The sequence below is a fragment of the Physeter macrocephalus genome, chromosome 4 (genome assembly GCF_002837175.3).
Source record: "Physeter macrocephalus isolate SW-GA chromosome 4, ASM283717v5, whole genome shotgun sequence".
NCBI classification, from domain to species: domain Eukaryota; kingdom Metazoa; phylum Chordata; class Mammalia; order Artiodactyla; family Physeteridae; genus Physeter; species Physeter macrocephalus.
The window spans coordinates 48,733,983-48,751,589 of record NC_041217.1 but is presented as its reverse complement, the minus strand read 5'-3'; the positions used below and the strand labels follow the sequence as shown (position 1 = coordinate 48,751,589).

General features: G+C 33.8%; 1 protein-coding gene across 4 annotated transcripts in view; it reads right to left on the bottom strand.

Annotated features, from left to right (window-relative positions):
* Window positions 1–17,607, bottom strand: part of RASAL2 (RAS protein activator like 2) — a 382,125-nt gene that overhangs the window by 247,108 nt on the left and 117,410 nt on the right. Inside the window, exon 1 of one of the 4 annotated variants that reach the window (XM_024133696.3) lies at window positions 3,233–4,107. The exons of the other annotated variants lie outside the window; for them this stretch is intronic. Within the exon in view, the coding sequence (XP_023989464.1) occupies window positions 3,233–3,830 (598 nt within the window). The 5' untranslated portion in view covers window positions 3,831–4,107. Of the gene's footprint in view, window positions 1–3,232; window positions 4,108–17,607 lie in introns of those variants that run through there. 4 annotated transcript variants of the gene reach the window in all.

Sequence of the window (17,607 nt, the reverse complement as noted above, 5' to 3'; positions counted from 1 at the left end):
TATTGTTATTACTATGACATTATAGATAAAGACAACATATTAACTGTAACCAGAAAGGAGAACTACATGAGGTATATTTAATTTCTTTTCCTACTTTTTTTTTTTAAGCTTTCAGTCCTATCTATACCTACTGACAGAGGAAGAAAAATAATTTAGGAATAAAATTGCTTCCCAGTAATTTCTCCTTTTAAGTATTATACATATGGGTTATATATAGTTTACATCCCATGTATATTTATATTTTATAGTTTCTTCTGAGTTTCACACAGCTATAAGTGACAGTTATGTAGACTATATGGTATTTTGTTGATTTGATATGTCATAATCTGTTTAGTTAATCATCTTTTATTGGGTGTTTCCATTTATTTCCACTATTGCAAGCATGGTGACACCATCAGACATGGGCCCAAAGCAGCTGGAATTACTTTTAGCTATAAGAAGCACAAGTTTTATTTTTTATATTGTAGCAAGTGAAGGAATATATACTGTACAGCTGGAGGGTTAAACATAGTACAGTAGTGAAACCTCTGAGCTTTTACTTCTTCAATTGGTTAGTAATCCTGAGTATGGTATATCTCATTGCTTTAAGCATGAGATTAACTGTACTCAGCTATGACACAAGGAATTGTTACTTGTATATGCTCAGAACATACACATGCTCAGAACAAGTTCAGATTCACAGAATTTAAGACTAGCACATTACAATTTATTTACGTTTGGTAATTATAACAAATTCAATGATCAGGTATCCTCTTTCTCTTTCCTATTTTTTTAAAACTATATCCCTATAAGTTCACTTTCTTAATAGAAACAATATCAAATACATACTGAACACTGTAAATCAACTATACCTAAAAAAAAAACATTTTGACTGAAAAAAATGAAAACACATTAAAATATATATATATATATATATATACACACACTGAACAACAGCTATGTGCCAAACACTATTTTAAATGTTTTAAATACATACTATATTATTTAATGCCCCTCATATGCTGCAATTCCTATCAAATAAGAAAAGTAACAAACACTAGTGGGTTTCAAATTTTAAAATATATTGATTTTCTCAAAGATATCTATATTTTAATAATCCCACACCTTGCCATAATACTATAATAGCAACTCTGACACATTCTACTCACACAGCATTTGTGAATAAATTCTACATAAACTATAATTTACATAGCATTTCCAAATTTCATTTATCACTTTGTAAGAAAGAAATTACTATCCCATAAAAGTGTAAAGAGAAATTCAGAGATTAAATTTCAAAAATGAGAATTGGCATAGATGGAAGGAGAATTCAGGCATCCTGGGTCAAAGTATTCTTTCCCCTGTGGGGAATGAGAAATGAAGAAAGGTTCACAACTGCAGAAAGTTAGAAAACCACTTACATAGACTCTAGGCTGGGTAGAAGCTACCGCCCAAAGAGAAAAGGAAATCTCTACACAAGAACTAGCTCCAGTCTTTGTATTAAACAGTATATTTGTGCCTTAAGAACTTGACTCTCCACTAGTGAAGCACTTAGGAGATATCATAGTTACCTCTATATAAAAACTGCTGATCTGACTGGTAGGAACACTATGTACTGTTCTTTACTTCCTGGACCTGAAATCCCTTATAATAGCACCTTAAACTCTGTTTAAGCCTCCATTTGCATAATTATTATATGATTAGAATGTATAAGATATTATGAAGTAATAAATATAGAATATTTTATATTACTTTAAGTAGATAGACCATAAATGTGTAGAAAGCAAGGACACATTCTCAGAGCACCTCACACATAAGTGGGCTACCAACAGGTTGGCACAGTTGCTAAAAACTAAAAGTTAACTACAAAAGTTCAAAAATGTTTGTAAATACAAATACCAAAAAAACCCCAAAAACCTATAGCCTTCTTGTATCAAATGTATACATGTTAACCACTGAGAGGCACTGATTCTAAGAATTTCTTTTAAACTCTTTATTCCTTTGATGCTCCTTTACTTAGATCATCCTATGATCACCTGGCAAGGAAATAGACATACTAGTATCCAAGGAAAGGCAACAACCTAGCCTTTCAAAAATTTTAGCAGAATGTTAATAGAGGCACATCAAGAAAGACTTTATTCTTTTGGTAATTATCTATAAGCCAAGGGTAAGAAGAAAACATATTTACTTAATAGTATAATTAAAACTCATCAGGCAAAGGGAAATCTAAGGGAGGACAAGGTTTAGGAGAAATACTGAATTTCTGGCACAAATATATTTGGAAAATTACTCAATTTTTCACTGATATTACTTTTAAAGAAATTAAATTTTACTCCAATAAGAAAATTATTCAATAATTCCCACAGTTTTAGAAAGAGTTTAAACTTCTGCTGATGTGGTCAGTCTCATAACAAAGATAAGATAAAGTTTTCTAAAGTTAAGAGCATATACAAAAGTTTCAGTGTTAAGGTTTTCAAAAACAAAAAACAAACAAACATAGGTCCTAACTCATAATTGGAATACTTCATCAGATAAGGTCAATCATTTCCAAGGCAATCAGATAAAAATTTAAGTTCTTTTTGTAGTTTAAAATGCTATCATCAATTTAAAACTTTTTAAAATTTAAACAAGTCCTAAATGAGTTTTTTTAAATGTTGACGACTCTGTTACCTTAAATGCATCAGACACGAATTTCTATTTTGTCATCTAAAGAAATAGTCAATATTTGCATCTTCTGCTTCCACATTCAAATTGTGTATTACTATGACATGAGCAAATCAAAAGCCCCACTTATTAAAAGCTATCAATACACTTCAGCTCTAAATAGTTCTCTCTAATAACATTTGTCAATTTTTATGAAGAGATAATAGTAGAAATTCTACCTTTTAATTCTCAACTTTGTCAGAAGATGATTTGATAATTTCTCCCTCTAAATTGCATTTAATGTAATCAACGGGATTAAAAAGGGTAAAAGACAAAACAAAACAAATAGTTTTACACAGGCCCCAAAATAGAGTTCAAGAGTATAACGTAATAAAAAATTTCTTCTAAATCCATTTTTTACTATCAATTACTATCATTCATTGAGTCTCTAAAGCAGTGTTTATTACTTTCTAAAAATTGTACTAATTAAGTAAATTAGTTTATAATGAGTAAATAGAATGGTTTAATTTATTATAAAACACAAATATTAAAATTCCAATAGTCATTAAATCTGAGCCCTCCCTCTTTCCCCTTATTCATCACAATATACCTTCTCTTACTGGCTCATTGGTTGATTCTCCTTTTAGACTCAGCATCCTGGAGAAGCCATTGGAAAGAGTAGAGAAAATGCCACGGATGAAATATCCCTGCTGCTCAGACTCCACTGACCCCACTGAAGTCGGCCACCGTCTAACAAATCTGATACTGCAGCGGTGTTCTGGCTCTGAAAGAGATCTGCTGAATGGAACCCGAAGTGACCGAGTGTTGACCAGGTTCTGCTTCTCCATTGATGTTCCAAGGACCTCATTAGCAAAGGAAGAAACATTATCCCCAACCATCTTTGGCAGGACCTCTTGTTGTGGTTCATCCAAGCCTCCTTTATTATTTTGCAATTGCTCCCTTTTGCCCCCTTTCCACCTAAAGCTGGGATGTGTTTGCCACTGATAAGCACCCAGTGGCTTTCCTAGATTGGAAACAGCCTGTTCATTTTTCTTCCTCTTGCTTTTCATTGGACCACACCATGGATAACTCTTTACGCTTGCTCCTATCTCTGAATGTGCATAATCAGGTTCTGACAAAGATCTTCGATAGCTCGGAGGACACGGTGATGTTTGTCTCCTAAAGATGCTCATCTTCCATGACTCCATTTTTTAACAACTTCTCGAAACTTTAAATTTCCACTGCTCTGCAGTCTTTGCAGTTGAACCACACTTGTCCGTGCAGTCCAAAACATTCAACTGCTTAAGCAGCTTTCTTTGTGCGGCTTTGAACCACAGCAGATGTTGCTGCTTAAGAGCTGGTGTCATGTTATTACCCCATTTTCCCAGATCTCTGAAATTTCAGCAAGCACCCAAAAACCTCCTGTCTGAAGCAAATTATCTTCATAATACAGCAAAAGATCATCTCGCTTCCTGCAGTAGGTTATATTTCTGCACTGAGTTTTCAGGAAATGGTGTTTTTAAAAAATGAGAAGTGAAATGAAAGCGATAAAAAACCCACAAACACCTTTATGGACCAATAGCAGTTAAGTGTTCACTATGTGAATGACACTGGGTTAAAAACAGATTGTGAAAGTACTCAAGCTGACGTCCACACTTTCTGGAAGAAGAAAAAAATCTGCCTAAAAGCCTGCTCTCTAAGTGACAGCTCTTCAGAATAGTTTTTAAAGTTTGCATTACAAGAAAATCCTTGCTATTTACACCACAACTTCTCTCAAAGTTAATACTGATTTTCAACTAATACGTAAAGTCATATACTGTTTTGTGCAAGTAGGCACTGCAAAGACGAGGAAAAATGAACAAAAGAATGCTAAAATATAAAGCCATTTTTAATGTAAACATACTAGGGAGAATTTTAAAAGCACAAATGGATTAAAAAAAAAGAAAAGGGATAGAGGATATTTGCTATGAACTATAGCAAAGGAAAAGGAAAGTCTTGAGGCAACATCTTGTGGAAACTGGAACACAGGAAAGTACATACTTAAAATGATTTCTAGAAGGGAAAAGTTTGCTTTGAAAATCTAATTGGGATAAGTTGTCTGGAAAAATATTCCCTATCTAAGCAAAGAAATTCCTTTATTCCTCTTTGTGCTATTTACAACTTTAAAAAAAACAGAGCTGACTACCTAAAATTTTGTTAAAGCAAGTACCTTATATTGAACCAAGATCATGAATGCCAAGTTTTCGGCTGGTTAATTTTTTTTTTCAACTGTCTGCTCATAAACTCCTGAAAATAGGGGTTTCGAATGGAAAGCCTGAGAGACTTTAGACCAACAATAAAAGAGATATAACACGGCAATCAAATCACTTTGCAAGTTGTATAAAAAAATGATGATTTCATGTGGAAAACTAAAAAACCATCCATTTATTTGTAGAATATGTACAATGAAAAACAGTTCTTACACTAAGTCTCTTTATTATTACTGCCAAATAGTAAAGTTGGTAACATACCTATTCTTTGAAACATATTAAAATGTTCTAGTTATTTCCATCATCATAAAGCAATAATCTCAGCTTCACTTGTTTATACAGTCTGTAAATTTACACATTTCTATATTAAGGAAATTTTGAAGAACTTGGCTTTCCCAAAAGCATAATATATCAAATTAGAGAGTATTACGATCGTAAAATTTTCCCTTGTTTTAAAAAAATACTTAGAAATATCAATCTGCATAAAGAGAAAAACAATAAACATTAAGTTCTAATCTCTATTTATGGCACATCACACCATCCACAGAAACTAATCTGTGATGGAAAATAAACTTAAATGTAAAATATAAAATGATAAAGCTTGTAAAAGAAATCACAAGACAGCTTCCCTGGTGGCGCAGTGGTTGAGAGTCCGCCTGCCGATGCAGGGACACGTGTTCGTGCCCCGGTCTGGGAGGATCCCACGTGCCGCGGAGCGCCTGGGCCCGTGAGCCATGGCCGCTGGGCCTGCGCGTCCGGAGCCTGTGCTCCGCAACGGGAGAGGCCACAGCAGTGAGAGGCCCGCGTACAGCAAAAAAAAAAAAAAAAAAAAAGAAAAAAAAAGAAACCACAAGAGAATATTTTTGTGAACTGAAGGTAAGCAAAGATTTTTTAGAATACAAAACGTAATAACCATGATCGGAAAACATTAATAAATATGAATTCATAAAATCAAAACCTTAATATGTCTAATAAGACATATTAAGAAATCAACAAGCAACCTACAAAATGGGAGAAAATATACACAATACAAACATCTCACAATTTGTACCACAAGATATAAAGAACTCCTACAACTTATTAATAAAATGAAAAACCAATTTTTAAAAATAGGCAAAGAGAGCTGAACAAATCCTTCATAAAGAAAGCTATATGAATGGTCAATAAGCATATGGAAAAAGTACTCAACCTCATTAGGATTTAGAGAAATGCAAATTAAAGCCATAATGATATATCACTCACATTCACCAAAATGGCTAACACTTAAAGGGCTAATAACACCAGACGTTGGTGAGGATGTGGAGCAACCAGAAATCTCATAATTAGTAATAAAAGTATGAAATGATACAATTGCTATGGAACAAACTTGACAAAATTTTTTTACAAAGATAAACATACATCTACCCAATGCACTCAGTTCCACTCACAGGCACTTACTCAAGAAAAATGAAAATATACAAACTCGTACTTCGATCTTCACAGCAGCTTTATTTATGATACCCATAAACTGAAAACCACCCAAATATCCATCACAGTAGAATGGATAAACAAACTGTGATGTTTTCATACAACAGTATACAACTCAGCTATAAAAAGAATAAACTACTAATAACAAAACAATGTGAATGAATACCACAGATATTATGCCAACAAAAGAAACTAGACACAAAAGAGCACATACTGTATGATTCCATTTCTACAGAGTTCTAAAACAGGCTAAACTAATCTACAATGGGGGAAAAAAATCAGGAAAGCAGTTGTCAGGGGTGGAGGGCATTACTAACAAGAAAAGGACACCAGGAAGCTTTCTGGGGTGATGGAAACTTTCTAAGTCTTGATGTACATGTATGTTTATTTGTCAAATTCATCCAACTGTTCCCTTAAGATTTATGCATTTTTCCATAATTAAATTTTACCTTAAAAAACTGTAAATACTGTACTCTAGTTAGTAAGTTTACTTATCCAGTGTAATGGGTTAGCAATTCTGAAAGCACTTTCTGTGTATTTTAGGCTTGAGGAAAGGAGTAAATACATTGAAGAGGATGAATGAATGGATGAATGAATACATACATACATACATACAGACAGACAGACATACCAATACTGGAACAAACCAATATTATGCAACTCCTGATATGATGAACTGTGAAAGAATAGCTTGTGATTTATTCCTGCCAAAAAAAAAAATGCATAACCTAAATTTAATCACAAGTAGCATCAGATAACCTTGAATTAAAGAAGATCTACAAAATAACTGTATCCTTTGCTTCAAAAATGTCAAGGTCAAGAAAATCAGAGAAAGACAATAGAACTGTTGTAAATCAAAGGAGACTACGGAGAAACAATTAAAAATAATGTATAATTTTGGATTTGATCCTAAAGTGGGGGGGAGAAGCTATAAAGAACATTATTGGGACAATTGACAAAATTTTAATATGGATTATGGACTAGATAATAGAATCATACCAACATTAAGCTTCCTGATTTTGATTATGAAAGAAAATGTTCTAATTCTTAGGAAATTCACACTGAAGTATTTAGGGATCTAGAGGCATGATGTTTCCAATTTACTCTCAAATGACTCAAGGAAAAAACTATGCATGTAAAGGTAGATAAAATATGACCAAAGAAATGGGGCAAACTGTACACAATTATGGAATCTAGGTAAAGGGTATATGGGAGTTTCTTGCACGCTTGCAAATTTTCTATAGGTTTGAAATTTCATCAAAATAAGATAATACACAAGCAAAATATTTTAAATTTCAAACTACTTCCTTTGGGTCTGTAAGATATTTTTATTATTAATACTGTAATGGTCCCTATTTCAGAGTATCTTTTGAGTAATACATAAAACAAAATATCTAGTTTCACAGGTTTCATGAGAGGGAACTTAATCAAGATCACCCTATTAAAATACCTCAGTGAAAAATTAAATTAAAACTATAATTTTGAGAAAAGATGCACCATAGGAGTAGAACTTGAGCCCCATAATCAACATTGTAAAATTCAGAGACTCAATGTTAAATGAGAAAATACTTTTACACACTAAATAGGTAAGGTAAAAATAATTGCCATAGTTTCTAAGGAACTACTACAATTCTTCCAACCATAAACTTCCCTATTTAAGGAATATGGAAATGGAAAATATTAAACAGCACAGAAAAACATTCAAGCGAAATCAGAAAGCAAAAGAACTATAGATTGAGGAAGTGACAGTCTCTAAGTAGGAATAATCAAAGAAATGAAGAGATTCACCTCTCTCACAGTTGGCTAAAGGTGGATTTGGCAAATGCTTCAAATTATCTTCTATCATTATGAAAGCCTAATATCATTTATGTTAGTTACTTCTCCAAGTTTTATCTTTCATCTAAATATAAGACAACTTGACACTCTTCGTTTTCTGAATTTTATCAAATATATATAATGAATTTATAATTTTTAAGAAAATATTCACAGGTTTTATAATTTTTAAAATTAGAAACAATGACACTAGTGCCACTGAACTACCACATTCATTATGAATCCTAATATAAAAATTGGCTGCTGATTGAAGTGTCATAACAAGAACATTACTGCTACCTCAAGTATCAACTAATTATTAATTTTCTTAATAGTAATTTGTAATATTTAAAGCACAGCTTTAAGAACGACTCTGTTGCTAAGTCAAAAGAAACATCTGAATTCTCTAAATAAACATACAAGAGCCATATTTTAAATTGTTATTGAGCACCTGCCATGTATCAGGCACTGTATTAAGACTAGAGGGGCTTCCCTCGTGGCACAGTGGTTGAGCATTCACCTGCCAATGCAGGGTACACGGGTTCGATCCCTGGTCGGGAAAGATCCCACATGTCGCGGAACAACTAAGCCTGTGCACCACAACTACTGAGCCTGCGCTCTAGAGCCCGCGAGCCGCAACTCCTGAAGCCCACACGCCCAGAGCCTGTGTTCTGCAACAAGAGAAGCCACCACACTGAGAAGCCAGTGCACCGCAACGAAGAGTAGTCCCTGTTCGCCACAACTAGAGAAAGCCCGCATGCATCAACGAAGACCCAACGCAGCAAAAAAATAAATAAATAAATTTATTTATTTATTTTAAAAATAAAGACTAGAGGAACAAAAAAGAATAGAACACTGTCCCTGCCCTCTTGGAACTGCCAGTTGACTAGGAAAGACTGACATTAGGAAGGGGGGTCTACATAATGTTAGGGAAGTGATTTGTAAGGGAATTTTTAACCATGTCTAAGGCATAAGGGATGGGACCAATTTCTTTTGAGATTCTCTTAATCTTGAGATTCTGTTGTTATACTCAATTCTGCTATAATGTGACATGCATTTCTAAAAATCATCACACTATACAAAACTGCATAATAAGACTTCAAGGCTTATGAGGAAGTGGGGCTGGGAAGCAACGTTCAGAAACAATGACACATAAAAAAAGATAAGAAGCTGATAAAAACTGTAGACCATTTTACACAGGTTAAATAGTTAAGAAACACCTAAATGCTAAAATAAATATAGCACGCTACTTTGAAAAAACCCTGAAGTTTGCAGTGGGCATTAGAAGGGTTGTAGCTTTTGTGTTTTTGTGAAGTGATGGAAGGAGGGTTATCTGAAATCTGAAGGACAGCTATAACACTTAAGTGGATGGATGTGGCTCATAACAAGTATGGGGAACTGAGGTAGCCGGTAGTTGGTCGAGATGTATGCCTTTCAGTATTTGCTACAACACGATGCTTTACTTGGATATAGTTTTCTGTATTCAGCTAACGTTTCTCAAACAAATGGCACATAAGCAAACACAAAATTCATGTAATGCTCAAATTGTTCCCTACTATCAATCATATGGTACAAATCCTCATTTTCAAAACAAGCGTGGTATAAAATTAAATTTAAATAATTTTTTAAAAACACCTGAAATATGTAATAAAAAATAATAATAAAATAATTTTATTTTTAAAACACCAAAAATCAAAACAAAACCAAGCATGATAGTAGAACTGACTATATTTTATCTTTTCCATATAACTGGTATGGTAAAAAAACAGGTAAAAATCAACAGGAGACCTTACCATTGGAAGGCACAATAAAAGCAAAGGGGAAATAGATCTTATCCTTAGTAAATTCCACTCTTTAGTTCAAACTTTTCATTTTTTTCTTTTCTTCCTCCTCTCTATATCAGAACAATAAGAACCAAAGGATCAAACTCATGATGTGGGCACAGAGGACCAAGCATAAAAAGGTAATGCAACAGATCTGCTTCTAAACTGGTGCTTCTCACATTGTAACATGTAGATAAATCACCACAAGATTGAAATTAAATATAGATTTTGCTTTAGTACATGTAGGAGAGGGCCTGAGATTCTACATTTCTACCCAGCTCCTAGGTGATACCTATGCTGATTCATGGGCCAAATTGTGGAAAAAAAACTACAGACAGATTTTTAAATAAAAGGACTAATGGAATTCTCAAGGCTCCCATAAGATTCAGTCAAGTTCACCAAAATAAAAAAATTGTATTGGGATTGAGGGTAAAGTGAGAACATTTGCCTGAAATATTCTGTGAGAGCATATACATCACATAGAGACTTAGCTCATGGTAGTGTACTAAGAATCAAATATACAGTAATCCAAACCTCTTCCTTGGAGACAGCAAAGACTATCTACAACATATAAATAAAGCACAATTAAAAACTGAACAATCTTCTGCACTTTATGAACTGCAGCATTTTTTTAATGGAAGGAAGCAAGGGAGGAAGATGCGAATGACCATCTATAGGAGAGTGACAAATAAATCACAGTACAGAACTATGTAAAAACTAACACATATATTAGGTGAGCTACAAAGACACACATTTTTAAAGAGTGATGCTTGTGAGGAGTACAACTGAGAAATCACCTTAGATCCTTAAACTTTTATTTTTTAATTGTTAAGTATATACTATAGTCATGATAGTAAGAAAAAACTTAAACAAAAATTTATGTGGTAAGAGGTCTAAGAGATAAGGTAGAAAAGCAATATATACTATAAAAAAGTAGATCATGATCCCACTTTTATTGAAGATTATCATTAATACATCAGTATGTACATGGTGGAATATGCACGGAGAGAAAAATCTGTTGCTATTTCTTTTAAATATTTTCTTTTTTAACAACAATAAAATCTGTTGTTATTTTTGTTACTGCAGGAGATTTTTATTTTTATATTATTACTTTCTGTAATATATGAAATTTTACAATGAGTGGGTATTTTTATTCCTTTTGAATGCAGAAAATTTAAATTATTATTATTATTATTATTATTTTGCCACACCACACAGCATGTGGGATCTTAGTTCCCCGACCAGGGATCGAACCCACGCCCCCTGCATTGGAACCATGGAGTCTTAACACTGGACCGCCAGGGAAGTCCCTAAATAAATATATTTTTAAATCTATCCAGAGTGAAAATGGAAGCCTTAATGTTAACCCACAGAATCAGAATTAGAGAACAGAGAACTAAACAAGTCATCACAGATTAACTTAACCAACTCTTTCATATAATCAAACAAGACCAGAGAAAAGATCTTGTCCATGACTACTTAGTTAACAGCAAAAAACAAAACAAACAAACAAAAGGAAGAACACAGGTGTATCCTAATTCCCAGTTCAGGACTCCAAAACCTCTTTAAATTAGCATTTTCCAAATTATGATCCACAGAATGTAGCTGAGAAATTTAGGCTTACAGAGCATAATTGTGACATTAAGGCCAGACATTATAGTGTTATTTCGTTTAAATGCTAAAATTCTTCCTTTCTTAAAGGTTAAAATAGGATATCAGTTTCTCATTAAAATGGCTTTTTAAAATTTATTTCAACTAAGGGAAGCAAGCGGAGATGAAAAGGCAAAACTTGAGCTTTCTCAGTTTACAAATACTAGTCTGCCACCACTTCCTTTCTTAAGACACACCTTTTCTATAATGAAATTCTATACTATAAATCCCACATGCTCTTTTATAATAGAAGACATAATACACGTTACAATTAACAAAGAGTTCTGGAGTGCTGTAATCAGAAAAGAGAGTACATACCTCTTAGATAGACACATGGAAAACATTAAAAATAGGATTAATTTCTATAAACCAGAAGAAGACATCTTTTAAAAATACAAAGTCTTTGTTTATACAAAGCTAAGTAATTAATAACAAAACATCCCCTTCCCATCTCCTATCACTGGAGCACATCTGCTTCCCGATGAAACACTTCCTGTAGCAAAAACTACCTCCCTTCTAAGCAGTAGAACTCAACGACACACCTGACACGTACACAACTGCTTTTCATTTAAGAGACAAAGATATGTCTAAAAGCACTAAATAAAGATTATTTTTAACAGACAACTGCTGGAATCGATAATAATTTTTTAATAAGAAAACATTTTAAAATGAAAACAAAAACACAGATGACTCCTAATGCCATTATTAAAGTCTTTTTTTAAAAATAACAACTTCTGCTTTTCCTCTGACCTCTCTGATCACACCTTATCTGTCTCCTTTGAGGTGCATTCTTCTCTATCTAGTCTCTAAATGTTAGGAGTTCTTCAAATTAGGTCCTAGGCACCCCCTCTCCATATTCTCACCATGCACATCATCATTCACAGTTACCACGGCAACTTATACCTGCAGTTCAGACCTTGTCTCCTTTGAGCAACATACTCATATATTCAATTTGACAATTTGTGGCCACTCAAATTGAAAATGTATAAAACTTAACCCATGATCTTTCCTTTAAAATCTGGTCTCATTCCAGTGTTGCTTATTCTAATAAAAAGCACCGCATCCACTCCACTGTACAAGCCCCAAACCTTAGTCCTCTCCCTGTCTTACCATTTAATATCAAATCCATAAGACTCACTGATTTTCCCTCCTAAGTATTATTTAATCTATCTACTTCTCACCATTTCCTCTAAATCAACCTACTATCATTTCTCACCTAGATTATAACAGCCTCCTAAATTAGTCTACCTACATCTACTACAGCCCCTTGCAAACCATCATTCCCACTATAGTCAGAATAATCTTTTCAGAATACAAATTTACTGCATACTGTTTAAAACCTTTCAATTGCTTCCCAATACTCTTAGGAAAACAACACAAAACAAACCAAAATTCCTCAACATAGGCTGGTCCCTACCTATCCCACCCCTTCAGCCTCCCTTGAAACCTTTTGGTCCTTCATACTAGCCACTCTCCTTCCCCACCATAGGGCTCTTGCCCACACTGTTCCCTCTACACGGAAGGATCTTTCTCTCCTCATCAAATGCCTACTCATAATTCACATTTCAGTTCAAGTGTTACCACTTCCTGAGGGAGGCCTTTCCTGACCTCCCTGACTAGGTCAAATCTCCTTTTATAGGCCTTACAGTCCCATGTATCTCCCTATTATAGTTATAACTATATTTGGATATTTCCTTGTGAAATTATTAATCAATGACTGTTTTACCCACAAAACTATCATTTCCATGCCTGTTTTATTGTCTACAGAGTTCTCAATGCTTGACATATGATAGGCACTCAATAAATATTTAATTCATTAACAAAATCTGAGAAAGATCTAAGCTAAAAGCACCTAACTTCAGACTAGTAGTAAGAAGGGTCAGTGACCACCTATTTGAGTTTAACATTTTCTCTGATACCAGGAAGATCACATTAAAATACACACGATGGGGGAGGGGGACAGGGGAGAGAAGATAGTTAGATATACTCCAGGGAGTTGTTTTCCCTGAACCAAGTGGCTATTTGTTTCTTCAAGGTTATGGACAGAGAGGAGCATTAACAGAGGAAAATAAAAGAATTCTGTGAAATGAGAAGAGGGCAAAAGGGAGGCAGGAAATATTGCTTTAATTGTTAAGAAATTTTTTTCCAGAAATGTCAATTTAGTTGATGCAGAAACTATTATCTGGCTTTTCTAGGTTTTCTTAAAAATTATTTTTAAGAAAAATTTTGGCATCACTGTTTGCAGAAAAATCTTAAAAAAGCATAAAAAGATAACTACAAGCATTCAACAAGTTTTATACATTCTTTAATGAACATATACTTGGAAAATTAACAACATTCTGATAATCTGAAATAAATATCGGTATTGTACATCTGATAAATAACCAAGCAGCCTGTACTAAGGTAGACTTAGCTAAGCACCAAAATTGGGGATGCCAAAGGAAGGAATTAGGAATATTTTATTATTATAAGGTACGTGCACTACCTGGGAAACAATACAGTATTATTTGAAAGTCGACTTGGATTAATTGTAAATATATATTGCAACTTCTAGGGCAAACACTTAAAAACTTTTTTTAAAAAGTAAGAAAGAAAAAAATAGAATGATATAAAATAATCAATTAAAATCACAAAAGGCAAAAAAAGTGGAAGACAAATACAGAAACAAAGAACAAGAGCAACAATTAGAAAACAGTAACAAATATAATAGATATTGATCCAACTATATCAAAAATCCCTTTAAACATAAATGGTCTAAATAGTACACCAATTAAAAGATAGAGCAATACAGTATTATTTGAAAGTCGACTTGGATTAATTGTAAATATATATTGCAACTTCTAGGGCAAACACTTAAAAACTTTTTTTAAAAAGTAAGAAAGAAAAAAATAGAATGATATAAAATAATCAATTAAAATCACGGCAAAAAAAGTGGAAGACAAATACAGAAACAAAGAACAAGAGCAACAATTAGAAAACAGTAACAAATATAATAGATATTGATCCAACTATATCAAAAATCCCTTTAAACATAAATGGTCTAAATAGTACACCAATTAAAAGATAGAGATTGTCAGTGGGTATCAAAACACAAGGCCCAACTATATGTTGTCTACAAGAAACCTGCTTTAAATATAAAGACACAAATATATTAAAAATAAACGGATTGAAAAAGATGTACTATGCTAACACATATAACATGCTAATCAAAAGAAAGCTAAAGTAGCTACAGTAATTTCAAACAGAGCAGAATCCAGAGCAAGGAGAAGAATCAGGGATAGATAAAGGCTTACATAATGATAAAAGAGTCAATTCCCTAAGAAAATATAAGAATCCTTAATATATATGCATCTAACAGCAGAGTGCCAAACTGCATGAAGTAAAATCTGCAAGGAGAAATAGATGAATCTCCATTATAGCTGGAGATTTAAACCATCCTTCTATGAGAAATGGACAGATCCAGTAGGCAGAAAATCAGTAAGACACAGCTGAACTCAACAGCACCATCAATCAACCAGGTATAATTAATACCTATAGATTACTTCATCCAACAATGGAATACACATTCTTTTCAAACTTACATGCAGCATTCAAAAAGATGGACCAGTCTGAGCCATAAAACATACCTTGACAAATTTGAAAAACTAGAAATCATACAATGTATCCTCTCAGACCCATGAAGAATAAACTGGAAATCAGTAACAGAAAGATAGCTGGAAATTTTGAAAATATGTGGAGATTAAACAATAAAGAAGAAATCTCAAGAGAAATTTTTTAAAAATTTTGAACTAAATGGAAATGAAAATAAGACATCAAAGTTTGTGGGATGTAACAAAGAAGTACCTAGAGGGAAACTGAATGCATATATTAGTAAAGAAGAAAGATCTAAAATCAGTAACCTAAGCTTCCACCTAGGATACCAGAAAAAGAAGAGGAAATTAAATCCAAATTGATTATGTCTAAATATAATTTTTATTGCAACAGTGAAACTCAAATATTTCAAACTTATGCTATTTAAAGGTTTATATAACAGTCTAAGTCAGACATATCACCCTCAGCATGACTCAAAAAAAAAATGATAAGGACAGTAGATGAGGTAGGAGAGACTACCTTTCAAAGAGGTCTAGTTCCAGGAAGAAAGGTAACCTTGAGCTAGGCCAATCCTAGCACTAGGGAGAGCCTCCACCAAGTTGTACTGTTCTGACAGGAGTTAGAAAACCTGAAGTATTTGGTCCCTGGAAATACAGGATTGTCAGATTATCCTTGTATTCATGGAGCTGAAATTCCTAAATCTCAAAGGGCCTTTAACAAGCAGTATTGACATTAATCAACTAAAAGTAAAAGATTCCTCCAATACTTTGCATCTGTGTTTGAAAGTACAGCGACATCATTAGGCAAATAAGGAATTAGTGATGACAACCATATACTCAGTAAATTCTATTGAGATATAGTCTGGGTAATGGAAAGAAGCCCAAGCTCCTCTTCATCAGACTCTGCCTTTATCTTCAGTGAACCAACCACCTTCTGGAATGAGAAAAAAGGAGCTGATACTCTGGATCAAAATAATGAAAATTCCATCAAAAATGAGAAGCCTGGCTAGATGGTCACTTTCCAAGTCTGATCTCATTTTCTCATTTAGTTCATACAGGAATTTTATAAAATTTCATGCATTTCATAAAAGCCAACACCTATTTGATGCCCTACATGAGATTATTCCTCAGGCTTCTCTATTACATAGGTCTGTATTATTACTATAATTCTCCTAGGATTTACATCCCGAAATTTACCACCACTCTTAAGTGGTATAGTTCACAACTAGTAGCAATGTTCTACAACTGTTTGTCAATATAAATATCAACATTGGGGCTTCCCTGGTGGCGCAGTGGTTGCGCGTCCGCCTGACGATGCAGGGGAACCGGGTTCGCGCCCCGGTCTGGGAGGATCCCACGTGCCGCGGAGCGGCTGGGCCCGTGGGCCATGGCCAATGAGCCTGCGAGTCCGGAGCCTGTGCTCCGCAACGGGAGAGGCCACAACAGAGGGAGGCCTGCATACCAAAAAAAAAAAAAAAAAAAAAAATCAACATAATTCCTACACTTAAATAAAATCTCAATTTCCTAAGCTTTTTAAATTACAATTATATAGTTATTGTCAACATTTTTTTCTGTCAGCTAAAAATCAACGCTTTCCCATTTTTTAAATTCCTATTCTTTCATGGTATGCTTCATACTTAAAAAACAAAACAAAACAAAAAACCAAAAACTCAAGCTACATCACTCAAACTGTATCTTACCTATAAGTGTGATGGGCCATCACCTCTTAATGGCAGCCATACAGACCTCTAGCATGTGAGTAATAATGTTAAATATCTTATTTCTCCTAGTCATCCTTTCCCTCAGACTATTAGCAACCAACAAGGATATGCAGTTCTTGGGGAGTTTGGGGGAGAATGTATACATTGGCTGAGTTGCTTTGCTGTGCACCTGAAACTATCACAACATCGTTAATCGGCTATACTCCAATATAAAATAAAAAGTAAAAAATAAATAAATAAAAATTACCAAACACACACACACACACACACACACACACACACACACACAAGATATGCAGTTCTTCAAATGCCCTACTTGGGATTATTTATTATACTGCTGCCATATCCTAGTACCAGTTCCTATATGGGCTAATTGGCATGAGCCATATAGTAGATCATAGAATTCACATAAAAGAACCATACAGACAGCAATCTGAAAATGCTATTTTTATATTTATTTAGTTATTTCAACTTATTATATGGTTCACCATATTATTTGTTGGGTGAGTTCTTTTGTAATTCACTCATTCGACAAACACTTTCTGAAGGCCTACTACCTTATGATGAACTGAACTAGTTGAACATGTACTCTGCCAGTTTTTGGTGATCTCCAAAATTTTACAGGGACTTTTAGACATCCTTTTCCAAACTGTAGATCATCTCAACATGTAAT